This window comes from Gobio gobio, assembly GCF_949357685.1.
Source record: "Gobio gobio genome assembly, chromosome: 17".
Lineage (NCBI taxonomy): Eukaryota > Metazoa > Chordata > Actinopteri > Cypriniformes > Gobionidae > Gobio > Gobio gobio.
Window position 1 is genome coordinate 4526292 of NC_137110.1, and position 18128 is coordinate 4544419.

The 18128-nt window shown below is 46.5% G+C and overlaps 2 protein-coding genes across 2 annotated transcripts; both read right to left on the reverse strand.

Moving 5' to 3' along the window:
* Nucleotides 1-3594: 3594 nt before the first annotated feature.
* Nucleotides 3595-4518, reverse strand: LOC307141251 (odorant receptor 131-2-like; the record flags this gene model as incomplete). Its single annotated transcript, XM_079841307.1, has 1 exon — nt 3595-4518. One exon carries the CDS (start codon nt 4516-4518, stop codon nt 3595-3597), a length of 924 nt encoding a protein of 307 aa, XP_079697433.1.
* Nucleotides 4519-8115: 3597 nt separating this feature from the next.
* LOC307140453 (odorant receptor 131-2-like) lies at nt 8116-9051 on the reverse strand (the record flags this gene model as incomplete). Its single annotated transcript, XM_079840010.1, has 1 exon — nt 8116-9051. The coding sequence occupies one exon, from the start codon at nt 9049-9051 to the stop codon at nt 8116-8118; it is 936 nt and encodes a 311-aa protein (XP_079696136.1).
* Nucleotides 9052-18128: the final 9077 nt, after the last annotated feature.

The window sequence follows — 18128 nt, forward strand, 5'->3', positions numbered from 1 at the left end:
GATTGTTTATTGATTTCTAAAAACGCAATGGCCAATCACAAGTGTTGAAGTTAGGATCCACTCACCGCTCGAGTGGTTGTCCAGTTCTGCACTCTCACTAATCCTCTCTAATAAAGTGTAGACATGTAAATAAGATTCATTGTACCGTCAGCTTCACTGATATAATGGAACTTTGTGAGATCGCGTTCATTGAATGAGTGACAGCTTTCAGTGATTATAAAGGGAGCAGCACTATTTGCGCGCTGTCTAGGCGATATAAAAAAATATTAATAGGCCTATAATATATTCAGAATTTGAATAAAACTTTTGTTTTCCATTCTTGACAAGCGGCCACATACACACTTTAATACATAGACCCATATCCGCATATACATGGGGGATTCATTCCCGAAATTGTGATGACTGACAGTGATATTTATGTATCGAAATCAGGCTCATATAAATGTCAGGAAAACACGATTCCTGGCTGCATGTCAATATTCATGGATCACTGAATCTTTGCCAAGTTGTAAAGAACACTATATCGAGTCCAACCTTTAGTTTAAACTGATAACTGTTTGTTTTACTCGCAGTTTCCCCTATTAACTCCCAGACTGATCTCATGAAATAGTGTATGTATGACACGCCAATTCGCTATGCAATTTTGGCGTGCTATCAAGACGCATAATCGCTTTTTAACGTGCTTATCAACGCCGTTTCATTCTATCCCCCTACACTGCCCCTACCCCTAAACCTACCCATCACACACACACACACATACACACACACACACTGCCCCTGCCCCTAAACCTACCGATCACAAGAAACATTCTGCATTTTTAAATTTTCAAAAAAACCTCATTTAGTATGTTTATAAATCCATTTACATACACGCAGAATCACACGGCGTAGACATACACGCGGAATCACACGCCGTAGACATACAAGCGGAATCACACGCCGTAGACATACACGCGGAATCACACGGCGTAGACATACACGCGGAATCACACGGCGTAGACATACACGCAGAATCACACGCCGTAGACATACACGCGGAATCACACGCCGTAGACATACACGCAGAATCACACGGCGTAGACATACACGCGGAATCACACGCCGTAGACATACACGCGGAATCACACGCCGTAGACATACACGCGGAATCACACGGCGTAGACATACACGCGGAATCACACGGCATACACATACACGCGGAATCACACGGCGTAGACATACACGCGGAATCACACGCCGTAGACATACACGCGGAATCACACGCCGTAGACATACACGCGGAATCACACGCCGTAGACATACACGCAGAATCACACGCCGTAGACATACACGCGGAATCACACGCCGTAGACATACACGCAGAATCACACGGCGTAGACATACACGCGGAATCACACGCCGTAGACATACACGTGGAATCACACGCCGTAGACATACACGCGGAATCACACGGCGTAGACATACACGCGGAATCACACGGCATACACATACACACGGAATCACACGGCGTAGACATACACGCAGAATCACACGCCGTAGACATACACGCGGAATCACACGCCGTAGACATACACGCGGAATCACACGGCGTAGACATACACGCGGAATCACACGGCGTAGACATACACGCGGAATCACACGGCATACACATACACGCAGAATCACACGGCGTAGACATACACGCGGAATCACACGCCATACACATACACGCGGAATCACACGGCGTAGACATACACGCGGAATCACACGCCGTAGACATACACGTGGAATCACACGCCGTAGACATACACGTGGAATCACACGGCGTACACATACACGCAGAATCACACGGCGTAGACATACACGCGGTATCACACGCCGTAGACATACACGCGGAATCACACGGCGTAGACATACACGCGGAATCACACGCCGTAGACATACACGCGGAATCACACGCCGTAGACATACACGCGGAATCACACGCCGTAGACATAAATGCGGAATCACACGGCGTAGACATACACGCGGAGATTATGGTTCGTTTCGGCGTACACATACACGCGGAATGACACGACATAGACATACACGCGGATAGCTCAAAATGCGTACAGATAAAACGCCATTTGGCTTTAGAAAGTGGCGTGTATGTTTATGCAAAGTCATGATGTCATGTTGTTAACTCCAGTCATGCAGCAGCTCTTCTGCCACTCAGTCCTGGCTGAGGGGGCGTGCTCCGGCGGGAAAGTGACGTTGATGCATACCCTCTATAGACATGAGAGCACATGGCACAAAGCAAAGCATGAACACACAGCCAATGAAAACAGTCATAAGTGTAGAGAGCTTCATGGAATGAGTTTCCACGGCCGAACAGCTCATCCAAGCCTTACAACACCAAGTGCAATGCAAAGTGTGGGATGCAGTGGGGTAAAGCACGCCGCCACTGGACTCTAGAGCAGTGGAGACGTGTTCTCTGGAGTGACCAATCACGCTTCTCTGTCTGGCAATCCCATGAACGAGTCTGGGTTTGGTGGTTGGCAGGAGAACGGGACTTGCCTGACTGCATTGTGCCAAGTGTAAAGATTGGTGGAGGGGGGATTATGGTGTGTAGTTGTTTTTCAGGGGTTGGGCTTGGCCCCTTAGTTCCAGTGAAAGGAACTATTAATGCTTCACCAAGACATTTTGGACAATTTCATGCTCCTAACTTTGTGGAAACAGTTTGGGGACGGCCCCTTCCTGTTCCAACATGCACAAAGCGTCACTCCATAAAGACATGGATGAGCGAGTTTTGGTGTTGGTGTCAAAAATCCCCATAAACACACTCCTAAACCTTGAGGAAAACCTTCCCAGAAGAGCTGAAGCTGTTAGAGCTGCAAAGGGTGGGCCGACTCCATATTAATCCCTACGGATTAAGAATGGGATGGCATTAAAGTTCATGTGCATGTAAAGGCAGGCGTCCCAAAACATTTGGCAATATAGTGTGTGTAACATTGACACTGTAAAATAAAGCATTACCAATAAAACCTGCAGCTTTGCCCCTTTTTTGCCAAACAAATTTGTCAGAAAAATACCAAAATTATTTTATGGATTTAAGTAATCCATTAAAAATAGTATAATAAAACTGTAAACTTAAAACACAAAGAGAAAAACACAAATTTACACTGCAATATATTTATTAAAAATAATATTCATAATACAGTACTGTGATCAACATTAATAAGCAGCTTTCCAAAATTGTTCATCTTAAAACTGTAGTTGGGTTATGAAGACATTTCAATTGATAAAACTATACTGTTCAAAATAAAGAGAAACATTTGTAGTTGTGATTTCTTAATGGATAATTTCCACAGTTCATGTCTGAACTTCAGGAGAACTGAAGACATTAAAAAACATTGAACAAAAGGACTAGTTCTGAGCAAAGTACACTCATCATTTATTTGTATATGCCAAATGGTTTGATATTTTGTTATCTTGTTCAATAGCTTTCCTACACTTTCAAGTTTTATTTAAGTGTCTAAACATTTTAGGCCACTGTAAAGATTCTCAAATCTCAAATAAAACAAATGTCATAATATATTTACATTTTGTTTTAAATAAAATGTTGCCTAACAAAAATCATGATTTTGATGGCACAATCTTTACAATAATAACTCTACATGTAAAGAATTCCTTCATTTGTTTCATAAACGTTTGGTCTCGGACCCCATAGATCAAAGGACTCAGTAATCTTGGCATAATGTTTGTGAGCAGATAAACACAGAAACTGATCTTAGTTCTGTGAAAAGGAAAGAAAGGGAGGACAATCATATCCATAACAGGCGTGATATAGGAAAGCATACAAAGAAGTAACTGGACGCCGTGCAACAATATTGTACTCCGAGCCTTATTTGCTGAACCCTTTGAAACCGCCTTTCTGGCAGTGAACAGGACTCTGCAATAAGTGTAAATGAGAATTATCCACACCAAAGACATAAAGATGACTTGTGAAGCAGTGGCGCGATCCTTGTGGGCCTTGGAAGGGAACAAAGTGAATAGGTAGCAAAGTACAATAGACCTGAAGAAAGATATGGGCTGGATTAAAAATAAAATAATGATATCTGCCAGAGAAGGTATAGCTCCTAAAACCCATAGCAAGCATATAAAGATGTAGGTTCTTTGTGGAGTGCAAATCTGAGAGTGATGCAGTGGCTTACAGATAGCAATGAACCGTTCTATGGCCATACCGGCCAGATTCAAAGGAGTGATCATAAAGGTGGTTGTACCAAGAACAAGCAATATGCAACACAATGAAGCATTTAAGTGTGGTGAAACGTAGGACAACACATATAAAGTCACCGATACGCAGATCATGAGCATGTCATTGAGTACCAGGTGAATGTATAAAATGTATCTGGAGTCTCTTGAAAACATTGGATTGGAGAAGAAAGTCACTACTAACATTCCGTTGATGAAATTAATGATAAAGCCAAGAGTAACAATCACAATGTTTTTGGCAAAAGCTTCTTCATAACTATCCACAATCCAGATCGTCGAGTTCATTTTCCGGGTCTTTACAGGCAAGGACCTGGATCAGAAAGAGGAGAAAGTGTTTAAGAAGTGAACTATTCTATTCATTTTTAAGAAGTCTTTGAAATAGACTTACCTTGGAGTAGAATAACCAGTTCTGGATTGTGGGCAGTCTGAAGCTCACATGAGTTTTACTCGTGTGTTATTTATGGCTTGTGGGAAGGTCACAAATTATGAATATTAAGTATGTTGGTCATTGCAGTGAGTCAATGTAAATTTGCCTGTTCAAACATTTGCTGTTACTTTCATGACAGACACGTTTATTGAATTTTTGTCTGAAGCTTCTCCATCCATTATATATTTTATTAACTAGTTTGTGGTACCGTTACCGTCTTTGCATTGCAAAATGTGTAAGAAAATGTCTATAGGGGCGATTATTAAAAATATAAAGGATGTTATGGAAATGGGAAGCCTCTGGGAAGCCGGGAGCTTGGGCGGAGCAGACAGGGAAGACAGCAAGGGCGAAGCTGGCAGGGCAGACACCTTGGGTGGAGCCGAAAGGACAGACATCAAAGGCGGAGCCGGCAGGGCAAAGTGCTTGGGGATGGGCTCCGGGCCGGCAGCGACTCTGGGATGACCTCTGGGCCCTGTGAGGTGGAGGAAGCCTTCTTCCTTCGTTTACGAGAGTGAGGTGGTGACATGGATCTTGAAGCATCTTCAGCCTCCTCTGGGGGTGCTGCAGCGTTAACCCCAGTAGAGGTGACAGATGAGGCGGACACGTTCTTCCTCCTCCATTTGTGGGTCACCGGAGGGCTGGGGTGGAAGTGGAAAACAGTCAGTGGGGTGGGACTCTGCTTGAGGTGGAGGTTCAGGATCCCCACAATAAAAATACGTGGTACACAAAGTCCCAGAAACCAAGATTCCCCAGCTTCTCCATCTCCCACAGGCTGAGAGGCTGATTGAGGCAGATGTTGAAAACCTCATTAATATCAGCCTCACTGTAGACCAGATAATCCACTTCGATGAGGAAGTCACAGGTGAAGTCCCTTTGGTCATTCGAAAGTCTTTAGTCATTTTTGAGCGAGATGCTAACAGTCTAATCAGATTGAATGATCTATGCTAAGCTATGCTAAAAGTGCTACCACCAGATCCGGAGATCGGCTAAATGGATTTGAAAATGGTAAAACTCAACTGTTTAAATCTAGGGGAGTTGGAAAATGAGCCTATTTTCCAAAATAGTGGCGTGTTCCCTTAATGACAGACATTTTAGGGTAAAGGCCATTACATACTCCGCAAGAACAGAGAGAGAAAGTTCTCGCTTCCAAAATGATTTTGTTCTCGCGGGCCTGGTTTGGGAGTTCTCGCAGCTTGTTGTCGACACATCATCTGAGCAGAACTTCTTTCGTGTGGGTGTCCGAGAACTATTGTGTGATTGGTCTGTTCGGCACCTGCTTTTCTCGCGAAGTATGGAAAGTCCTGGCCAGAACAAACTTTGTTCTTGCCACCTCAAGAAAACGAACAAATTTCTATGTACCAAGCTGTACACTATTGCCTATGTGAGAACTGAGGCTACCATTACAGTAGATCAAGAGCATATGTAGTATGTTGTTCAACAGGACAGTGCATTGGCCAAGCTTATACCTGAGTTCCTCTGCAAAATGGACAAAATCCACCAAATTGGTTAAAACGGGTGTTGTTAGCGCTTGTAACTATTTACTTTTTGCATGTTATTTTATGGGCTTACTCTCTTCTAACTAACTGTGTTGTAGACCTATGACCTGTGTAACCAAGAGTGACTGCCATTATTATACATTAGTGGATGACGTTTGAATGATGTTAAAAAAAAATAAAAGTATTCAAATTAAATCTATACAACATTGCAGTATAGGCTTTTATTTCAACACAAATAATTTTTTTAGCACTGTGCTCATCTATACAACCTACTGTACTATAATGTTGTAATTACATTGATAAAACTTTCATAATCTTTGTATTTACACTCAATTTCTATTCATTGCTAATGCTAACTGCAAAATTAACTGATACAAAACAGCACTTTGAAGTGGTTTATTATTATTACTTGGACTTCTGGTTATCACATGGGGTCAGTATATGTTGTCTGAATGATACCTGTATGTGGTTGCTGTGATTAAAGGTGCACTATGTAACTTTTCCGTCCACTAGAGGACGCCTATTCAAAACAAAGGCGTAGTTTGATGACGCCACGTTTGAGCGCAGAATCTTGGGACATGTGGTCTTCACCTCACAGCCGGTGGGAAAGAATCAGGATAGGACTTGGGCAGAAATCATGTTGATGGATGTGTTTATTAATGTAACTGTAGTCTGAAGCAGAGAAGAGCGAGTGTTGTGGAGCTGAGGAACCGCTGGAGCGATTGTTAATAAGATGAACGCAACACACGCCTCGCGAGCAGCGGGACTTTTATTATGCCACAGTCACCTGCAGGACTTTTATTATGACACAGTCACCTGTGGGACTTTTATTATGACAGTCGCCGGCGCCACTTCCACTCCTCCGCTCATGAGTATGAGGTAACGCAGCTCTGTTTAGAATATTAGACAAATCTGAGTGTGTTAATGATGTTATGATGTTACTCTGTGCGTTCTCTTGGCGGCTGCTATGACACTTGTTCACACTGCAGTGAGAGTAAAGCGTTTCTGTAGAATAAAACCAGAAACCAAGGGGAACGCAGATATGATGCCACGCCCTCACATGTCCCGGTTCCTTTGGTAAAAGACCAATTTCTCACAATTTACAAATAGTTGGAAACATTTGGGATATTGTAAGTACTCAACAGAACAAAACACAAAACACTTGCCTAGTGGCTTTTGGATATTTTACTGCAAATAAGTTACATAGTGCACCTTTAAGAGTCGCCTGTTTTGTAATTGTTTATATCTCAACCCTGAAGTAGATTTCATGCTTGTAAATGTATTCATCCAACACGTTGAATTAAAGGAGAAAACTGTTTTAAGGGTAAAAATATATTAAAATGATTAATTATTATAATATTATTATTAAAGACAGAATGCAAACCAGAACAACACTGTAAAATTTTGAGTAAATCAAATTACATATCACATGAAAATGTAAAATAATAGTAATAAAAAACGTTTTTCACTTTAATTTGTACTATTATTTTGTTTGTTGAAAATATTGCTTTTACTACAGAAGCATGATTATGGTTTACTTCGTCTAACATATCTTTGCACTATTACATGTTGGTAATCCAACTGTATAGGAAACAATAAACACACAAGATTTACAGTAGAGTGTTAGGACAGTGTAAAGTTAGCTATGGTCCGCCTGCTCATACTCATTAGTGTATGTTTTAATGCAAACATTACTTGCATTTCTTTACTTTCTGATGTGCCATTTTAACACATAAGTTCATTATGTCAATTCATGGACAACAAAGTATTGTTGAAAAATTAAAGAACACTATTAATGTATGGCATAACAGCATGGCAGTGCATTTTCTTCTTAGGTTTAACATATGCATCAATGTGGCAAAACATTCATCTGGCACACTTACATGAAGAATTATGCACGCTTTACCAACAATTGTGATGCATTTTTATGCAACATCTGATGATGTTGCCCTTTTTTGCTCATTGTTTGATTGATTCAACTTTTACAATGAATAATCTGCATGAAAAAAGTCCCTTCATATGTTTGTAAAAATGCTTATCGCGAACACCATAAATCAGGGGAGTAAGTAGTCGTGGCAATATGTTTGTTAGAAGATAATTTAAAAAGGTTAGTCTTGCCCGATCAACTGGTATAAGTGGGACAAACATCTTGTCTATAACGGCAGTAATGTAGGACAGCATACAGAGCAGGAGCTGTGCTCCATGTAACAGGATGGTGCTTTGGGCCTTTTTTGCTGAGGATTTATCAGCGGTGGCTCTTCTGGCCGCAATCAGCACTTGACAATACGTGAATACAAGAATTACCCACACGACGGATGAGTAAAGCCCATTCATAAATCTGGACTGGACTTCATGGTATGGTGTGCTGTACAAAATAGATGCACCACAAGAAGTAGCTGTAGAAGAAATAGATAAAGGACGAACGATTGAAAGGAGAATCAAGTCAGCCAATCCAGGTATAACCCCTACACCCCATATCAGAGAGATAAGGATGTACGTCCTGCGCACGGTGCAGATCTGATGGTGATGCAGTGGTTTGCAGATGGCGATGTAACGCTCAACGGCCATACCGGCCAAAGTCAGAGGAGTGTTCTTATGAGTTGTTGAGGCTATTATCAGCAGTGTAACACAGAACGGGAGAGGAACATTTTGCCATACATAAGCCATCACAAAAAGAATTACACTGATAAAAACCATGAGCATATCATTGATAACCAAGTGAATATATAATATATATCTCGGATCATTGTAGAAAATTGAACTCCTAAAAAATGTCAATACAAACATGCCGTTTATGGACAGAATTATGACTGCTAGAAGAACAATGGTGAAATTTTTTGCAAAAGCATCTGCATATCTTTCTTGTACACTATATAGATACATTGAAGAGTTCATTGTACTGGTGTAAAATTCAGATTTTTTTAAAATAAATCTTTGATTGTTGTTGTTGTTGTTGTTGTTGTTGTTCTTTTCCTTCCAACGATCTTGATGACTGTCAAAAGTACATCCCAGTTGCAATACGATGGTATTTATCTCGAAGATTTTTCCATTTATTTAATCTGATGTAGAAATGAAAAAAGGTTAACAATTATAAGCTATGAAGAGTATAAATGTAAAAAAATAATAATAATAAAGACAACTTATATCTTTTCAGTTTGCTTAGTAAATAATTTTGGTTCCAGATGAAAATGGACCCGTTTATATACTCAGATGAGATGAGAAAGAGGGGGAAGAAAAAGGAGATCAAGGGAGGGAGGGAAGGAAAGAGAGTAAAATATTATTTCTGTCATTATTTCTCTATAGGGAGTGACGGTACTATGGAAGATGATTAGGGCCAAGCAATAATAATAACATCTTGAGATTAAAGTCATCATAATGTGAGATTAAACAAAAGAAAAAAGTTGGAATAAACTCATTACACTCAATTTCTATTTATTGTAAAACTGTAAAATTACCTGATACAAAACCAAACGATACTCGGTTACTTAACGTAACCTCGGTTCTCTCTAGAAGAGGGAACGAGTATTGCGTAAGTTCCTTACGCTACGGGAAAGTATTCTTTCTTCGAGATTTCTGAAAAACCCAAAATTATCCTTAATTTTGTAACATTGTCAACGCAGTGCGGCAGCCTGGCAGACCATAGCAGGCTATTCCAGCATGCTATTGGCTGCTCTGCTGGCAACTGCAGCAGCCTATCGGTGAGCCCGCGTGACGTGGCGACCAATGAGGGCGCTTCGCGCCCACCTGGCTTCATTTGCCTACAGGTGGGGCGTGGCCACGTGTATATAAGCAGGGCTCACGGGCTGCATATTCGGTTTTCGTAGTTCTGAAGCATAAAAGCCCGCGGGGCGCACGGCAAGGAACGCAATACTCGTTCCCTAGAGAACCGAGGTTACGTTAAGTAACCGAGTATCGTTCTCTTACGAGAGGTTCTCTCGTATTGCGTAAGTTCCTTACGCTACGGGAACATATTGTCAACGCCATGCGCGCCTCGCATACAGCATATGTATCCCAGGGAACCAGGGACCATAACACTGCTCGGGCAGGGTGGCCGGTAAAGGAAACGGGCCACCACATATACAGACACTTCATTCGAACTGACGGGTGGTTTACGACGGGTGGTTACAACACCCTGTCCCATGAATGAGGGAACGGCACCTGCCGGTCTCCTTCAAATTCACCACACCTTGTCTCATGAATGAGGGAGCGGCAACGCCGGTCGCCTTCAAGTTCACAATATCTTGTTATATGAGTGAGGTAACGGCACCGCCGGTCACCTTCAAACTCACAACAGCTCGTCTCGTAAATGAGGGAACGGCACCGCCGGTCTCCTTCAAATTCACAATGAGCCTAGTACCGAACTTACTACCAGTATGTGAGCTATGTCTGCGCAGAACCACTGGGCAGAACCAACAGCCCTATTGAACTGATAACACTTTCGCCTGTAAGGCAGGAACTTCCAGATTGTAAAATCTCACGAACGTAGACGGGGAGGCCCAGCCTGCCGCCATACAGATATCGTGGATGGAAATCCCTCTGGCCCAAGCCCACTAAGAGGCCATGCCTCTGGTGGAGTGTGCTCTGACACCTAGCGGGCACTGCAGGTGTTTGGAAGCGTATGCAGCTGCAATCGCGTCCACTATCCACCTGGACAGGGTCTGTTTCGAGGAGGCGAGACCTTTAGTGCGCCCACCAAACGAAACAAATAGCTGCTCAGAACGCCTGAAGGCGGCGGAGCGTGTGACATAAACCCTCAATGCCCTGACAGGGCAGAGGAAATTGCCACCGTCCCCCTCATCGGACGCTGGCAGAGCCGAGAGGGAGATAATCTGCGCCCTGAAGGGAGTGCCGATCGCTTTGGGGACATAACCATGCCTCGGTCTGAGAATGACCTTAGAGTCATTAGGACCGAACTCCATACACGCCGGGCTCACTGAGAGCGCGTGTAGATCCCCCACGCGTTTCACTGAAGCCAGAGCTATCAGAAACGCGGTTTTTAGCGAAAGGAACCTTGGTTCCACAGTCTCGAGCGGTTCAAAGGGATGAGCCTTCAGGGCCTCTAGGACCAAGGCCAGATCCCATATAGGAACCGACGGGGGCCGCGGGGGATTCATCCGTCTGGCTCCTCTGAGGAAACGGATGATGAGCTCGTTCCTTCCTAGCGTGCTACCTAGCATCGTCTGAGCGAACGCTGCTATAGCCGCCACATACACTTTGAGCGTGGAAGGGGACCTGCCCCGTTCCAAAAGCTCTTGGAGGAAGGAGAGCACCCGCTGGACCCCACATTGCTGTGGGTCCAATCCCTTGGAAACACACCACTCAGTGAACACCGACCACTTAGAACTATATAACCGCCTCGTCGAGGGGGCTCTAGAGTGTGAAATCGTGTTCATAACCCCTTCGGGCAGGTCAACGGGTATCCGTTGGTCACCCATACATGCAGAGACCATCGCTCTGGATGGGGATGCCAAACTGACCCTCCTGCTTGAGAGAGAAGGTCTGCTCTCAGCGGAACTGGCCAGGGGGGTGAGTGCGACAGCTTCACCAGCTCTGGGTACCAAATCTGGTTCTCCCAGCGCGGTGCTATAAGGAGCACCGGACGGCGCGTTTCCCTGATTTTCGCTATGACCTGGGGCAATAGGGAGATCGGCGGGAAAGCATACAGCGGGAGGCTGGGCCAAGTTTGGGACAGCGCATCCTCGCTTTTGGACAGAAAGGTCGGGCAGCGGGCGTTCTCTTTTGTTGCAAAGAGGTCGAGCTCCGCTCTGCCGAACAGGCGCCATACCAGCTGGACTGTCTGGGGGTGCAGGGACCATTCTCCTGGGAGAATGAGGCCCCTGGACAGCTTGTCCGGGCCCACATTGAGGTGGCCCGGCACGTGCGCAGCTCTCAGCGAGCGCAGCGAGCTGTGTGCCCACACGAGCAGGCGTTCTGTCAGATTGCCCAGACCTCTGGACCTGACACCGCCCTGCCGGTTCACGTAGGACACCACTGTGGTGTTGTCCGACCGGACTAACACATGGTGTCCTCGTATAAGCGGGAGAAACTGCCTGAGCGCGTTCTCTACCGCTATCATCTCCAAACAGTTTATGTGTAGGAGTTTTTCCTCGCTCGACCAAAGGCCCGAGGCTGATCTGCCCTCGAAAACGGCGCCCCAACCCGTGGTGGAGGCGTCCGTCGAGATGACCTTGCGGTGTGAGATGGCTCCCATCGTCACTCCCCTCTGGTACCAGTCGGCTACTAACCAGGGCTCTAGGGCTGACACGCAGCCCTGAGTCACTCTGATCCTGAAGCCACCGGACGCCCAGGCTCTGTGAGGCACTCGGGCGTTTAACCAGCATTGCAGCGGGCGCATGCGCATTAAGCCCAGCTGGAGCACAGCCGCAGCTGAGGCCATACGTCCCAGCATCCTCTGAAAAAGCTTGAGAGGTGCGATTTTGCCCGGCCGGAAGTACGCAGCCATGTGCCGAACTTGGCGTGCGCGATGGGGTGACAGGCGGGCTGACATTGCCACAGTGTCCAGATTCAAACCCAGGAATGAGGTTGATTGCGTGGGCACTAATGAGCTCTTGGTCCAATTGACCGTGAGCCCTAGGCTGTCCAGATGGCTGAGCAGCATTGCCCTGTGACTGCGCCAGGATGAGCCAATCGTCCAGATAGTTCAATACTCGCATCCCTCGATTTCTCAGAGGAGCGAGGGCCGCGTCCATGCACTTCGTAAACGTACGGGGTGCTAGTGACAGGCCGAACGGAAGGACGGTGTATTGATAAGCCTGGCCGTCGAAGGCGAATCGTAAGAATGGCCTGTGACGCGGCGTTATCTTGATTTGAAAATATGCATCTTTCAATTCTAGGGAGATTAGCCAGTCTCTCGGGCGAATATGCGCGAGGATCTGCTTGGTCGTGAGCATCTTGAACGATCTTTTCATAAGAGCTTTGTTCAGACGCCTCAGATCCAGAATCGGTCTGAGCGACCCATCCCTTTTTGGCACGAGAAAATACCGGCTGTAAAAGCCTGACTTGCTCATAGAATGGGGAACCGGTTCTATAGCCCCTTTGCACAGCAGCGTGGCTATTTCTGCTCGAAGTAGATGTGCTACTTCCTCGCTCACTCTCGTCTCTGTACGCGCACAGAAGCGCGGAGGGCGGCGAGCGAACTGCAGAGTGTAGCCGTGCTTCACTGTTTTCAGCACCCATTCTGATACACCTGGAATGGCTTCCCACGCTCTCGCGTGCGCCACACGGGATAGAACGGCCTCCGGGCTCGAAACGCCGTGCTTCGCGGGTTTGACGGTCTGTATAGGAGGGGCGGGCGCAGTGCGCGCGCTCTCTGTGCTGTGGGCCAGCCGATCGCTCGCGATGGCTGGCCGCCCTACACACTGCATCTCTGCCGCTTCGAGCGGGGAGTGGCTTGTGTGCGGCCCTACACTCATCGCTCCGGCCACCCTGGGCGGAAAACAAGTGGTGTGTGGTGCGGCGCGTGGCGCCTGAGGCATAATGTTCGCGAAAATGTGTGAGCGCGTTTGAGCGGGCACAACTCTTACGCGTGGAACATGACCGGTTAAGAGTGGCTGTGTGACAGCGCGTGTGGTGGTTAGTCGTGGACGCAAACAAGCGGACACGTGACCTAACTCTAGCACTCGAGCGGCCGGTGGCCGCTTTATGTGAGTGGGGGACACGGGGTTTATAGTGCTTGTGTGCAGGGGTGAACACAGAAAAGTGGGCACATTTACTGCATTTGAAACACATACGGCGTGAGCCGTGCAACCAGAAATAATGAAACTTTTGTGATTTCTCTGGTTCGCCGTAAAAACGGCGGTTGTTGACAGGCGAGAAGGCATTTTTGCCGGCTCGTTGGCTGCGTGAAATCCATCTGCAGCAGCCACAGTGGTGGGGGCTGACAGGAAAGAGAGTTTTGACGGTGGTCCGGCCGCGGCGGGACTTAACCGTCGTTTCTTGCCTCTGGCTAGGAGGACTTTGGAGGCTCGGGCTTCAGCGCGATCCTAGGCCGGGGGCCCCGAGGTGGAGGCGGCTTACCACGGCTGGAAGAGCGCGATCTGGGGCGGCCGCTCGGTCTTCGCTGAGACGAAGGGGGCCGCGCTGGGCACTGCGCGGAGCTCGTTGCTGGCTGGTCACGAGGACGGCGAGCAGCGGAGCTATTGCTAGCGCCGGGGCGTCGAGGCAGGAAGAGGTTCATGGCCTGCGTCGTTTTCTGCACTTCGGAGAAACGGTCGACGATCCCCTTGACCGCTGGTCCAAAGAGCCCAGACGGGGAGAGCGGGGCATTTAGGAAGGCCGCGCGCTCTGTTTCTCGCATGTCCGCGAGCGTGAGCCAGAGGTGGCGCTCAGCTACCGTGAGGGAGGCCATAGAGCGTCCGAGGGCCTGCGCTGCGGTCTTGGTGGCGCGAAGGGAGAGATCCGTCGCGCTTCGCAAATCCGTGATTAACTCAGCGTCACAGCTTTTCTCGTCCAGGTCGCGGAGGAGATTAGCTTGGAGGATTTGCAGCACGGCCATAGAGTGCAGAGCGGACGCAGCTTGACCGGAGGCAGCGAAAGCGCAGCCGATCAGCGATGACGTCACTCTGCAGGCCTTAGACGGGAGGGCAGCCTTTGAGCGCCAACCAGAAGGCGGGCAAAGGTGCGCTGCGACCGCCTCTTCCACCGGAGGGATAGCGTTGTAGCCTTTCTCGGCCGCGCCGTCAACTTGTGAGAGCGTCGAAGAAGCCTGAGACGAGACCCTCGCGGAGAATGGCGCGTTCCAGGACTTTGCGAGCTCCTCGTGAAGCTCCGGCAGAAAGGGTGCAGTCCTGGAGGTGGGCGCACGGCGGCGACTGTTTAGGAAGCATCCGTCAAGTCGGTTCGGCGCTGCCACCTTGGGCGGGGCCCATTCGAGGCCTAGCTGCTCGACAGCCCGGTTGAGAAGGCGCAAAAGTTCGGCGTCCTCACCCGCTCGAGAGCGTCCGGAGCCCCGGACTGAAGAGGACGCGGAAGACCAGTCCTCGCTGTCGGAAGCCATGATGGAGCAGCTGTCGGCGCGTTCCGCGGCCGCATCCGCCTCATCCCCGGAGGCGGCAACAGAAATGGCGGCCTGGGGTGGGGGCGGGGAAGGCGAGAGTGAAGCGGGCGGGAAAGGTTCCGGCGAGCTTCTCTCGGCGAACTCCGGAATCCGCTGTGAGCGGCGCTTCTTTCTGCGCGGCGTGGCAGGGACTGGAGGGATATCATCATCGAACAGGACGAGTCGAGCCCGCAGGGTCGACATCGTCAGTTCTTCGCACTCTTGGCATCCGCCGGCGAGGAGTGCGGCGGCGGCGTGATCACGGCCCAGGCAGAGAGCGCAGATCACGTGGCGGTCCCCGGAGCTGAGCTGCGCGTGACACGAGCCGCAGGTGGAACGAGACATTTGTATCAACGCTCGGCTCTTTTTGTGAAAAAGTGTGACGCAGCGGCGACAACACTTTTGAGCGTAAAGGATATGGGCTGCCGGATAGCAGAGCAGGCACGGATGGCTGAAGGTGGCGCGATGCTGCCGGCTTCCTCAGGCGCTGTCCTCTGCTTGCTTGTCTGCGCGGTCACGGCGGCGGGTTCCAGATCCAGCGATGCGAAGGGCTTCGCTGAAGAAAAGAAAATCGAATATGCAGCCCGTGAGCCCTGCTTATATACACGTGGCCACGCCCCACCTGTAGGCAAATGAAGCCAGGTGGGCGCGAAGCGCCCTCATTGGTCGCCACGTCACGCGGGCTCACCGATAGGCTGCTGCAGTTGCCAGCAGAGCAGCCAATAGCATGCTGGAATAGCCTGCTATGGTCTGCCAGGCTGCCGCACTGCGTTGACAATGTTACAAAATTAAGGATAATTTTGGGTTTTTCAGAAATCTCGAAGAAAGAATACTTTCCCGTAGCGTAAGGAACTTACGCAATACGAGAGAACCTCTCGTAAGAGAACAGCATTTTTCAGTGGTTATGTAATTTGTACTTGGACTTGTACTTGACAGTATATGTTATCTGAACGATACCTGTGTGTGGTTGCTGTGATTAAAGGATGAGTTCACATCAAAATGAAAAGTCCCTGATATTTTACTCACCCCCATCTCATCCAAGATGTTCATGTCTTTCTTTGTTCAGTCGAAAAGAAATTAAGTTTTTTTGAGGAAAACATTCCAGGATTTTTCTTCACATAATGGACTTCAATTGTTGAAGGTCCAAATCAATGCAGTTTCAAAGGAAGGGCTTCAGACGCTCTGCACGATCCCAGATGAGGAATAGGGTCTGATCTAGCCAAACCATCGGTCATAAAAAAAAAAAACTAAAAAAAAAAAAAAAAATATATATATATATATATATATATATATATATATATATATATATATATATATATATATATATATATATATATATATACTTTTTAACCTAAATTGCTAATCTTGCGCTGCTCTGCGACGTGCTAGTGATTGCGCAATCACGTCGAAAACGTCACACTAGACGTAAACAGAAGCACCGCTGTGTTTACAAAGTGCACATGTGAAGACTAATACAAATGCCCTTTAGCAAAAAAAAAAAAGGTAAAACAACAATGTCAGACGATTTTGAAGTTGAAGATGAAGTGTTTTTTGGTAAAGGGAGTTTGTATTAGTCTTCGCACGGTCGCTTGGGGCGGTACTTCTGTCTACGTCTAGTGTGACGTTTTCGACGTGTTTGCGCAATCACTAGCACGACACAGAGCAGCGCAAGATGAGCAATTTAGGTTAAAAAGTATATTTATTTTTTAAAAAGGTTTTAATTTATGACGATCGTTTCACTGGATCAGACCCTATTCCTCGTCTGGGATCGCGCAGAGCCTCTGAAGCCCTTCCTTTGAAAATGCATTGATTTGGACCTTCAACATTTTGGTTGCAATTGAAGTCCATTATGTGAAGAAAAATCCTGGAATGTTTTCCTCAAAAAAACTTAATTTCTTTTCGACTGAAGAAAGACATGAACATCTTGGATGAGATGGGGGTGAGTAAAATATCAGGAAATGCTCATTTTGAAGTGAACTCATCCTTTAAGAGTCGCCTGTTTTGTAATTGTTTACATCTCAACCCTGAAGCAGATTTCATCCTTGTAAAAGTATTCATCCAACACGTTGTATTAAAGCAGAAAGGGTAGAGTAGCCTAAAAATATATTAAAATGACTTATTATTAAAAAACAGATATGAATCAAGAAAAAAATATATACATACTAAAATTCTCGAAATTTTGAGAAAAAAAATCATTACATTTAGAGGAAAAGGTTGAAATAAAATGTTTAGAAAAACTCGAGAAAAAATTAGTATAGAAACTCGGGACATAGCCGTCCAGCACTGAGGTGCAGAGATCTTGGGGAAAGCCATATTCTGCACTCAAGCGAATTATGCTGATGTTGAGGGGATGCAGGAATATGGGTACGCGTCGATGCCTTAAAGGTCCCATGGCATGGCATTTTTCTATTATTTTATAGTGTTTTCTGAGGTGTACTTATATTATTAGTATGATTTTTACATCATAAAATGTCATAATTTAGAAATAAAAGGCATTTTTTCTATACTGCTGTTTGCCCTGTGGCTGAATGCCCTGCTTCAAGAGGCGTGTCTGCTGTGAGACTTCAGTAAAAACGCCCACTGTTGTGATTGGCTGACATCTTTGCATTTTAAATGAGCGGAGGGGGCGTGGTTTAACGAGGCACGAGCAGGCACGAGAGTCTGCCAGAGAGACGGATGGACCTGTGTTCACTTCTCATCAGTTCTCTCAGCATGTCTCAGTTCAGGGTGAACTGTTGTAGTTACTAGCATATACTTCAGGTTATTAGTTTATTTCTAGTCGGAGGGGCTGTCACTCATGTCAGAAAGTTAGTAACTTTAGTAAATTATGGATCAGCGCTGACTCGAGACGCGAACCGTTTAGAACGATTCAGTCCGATTTGGTGAACTGGTTCGGTTCACTAAAAAGAACCGATTC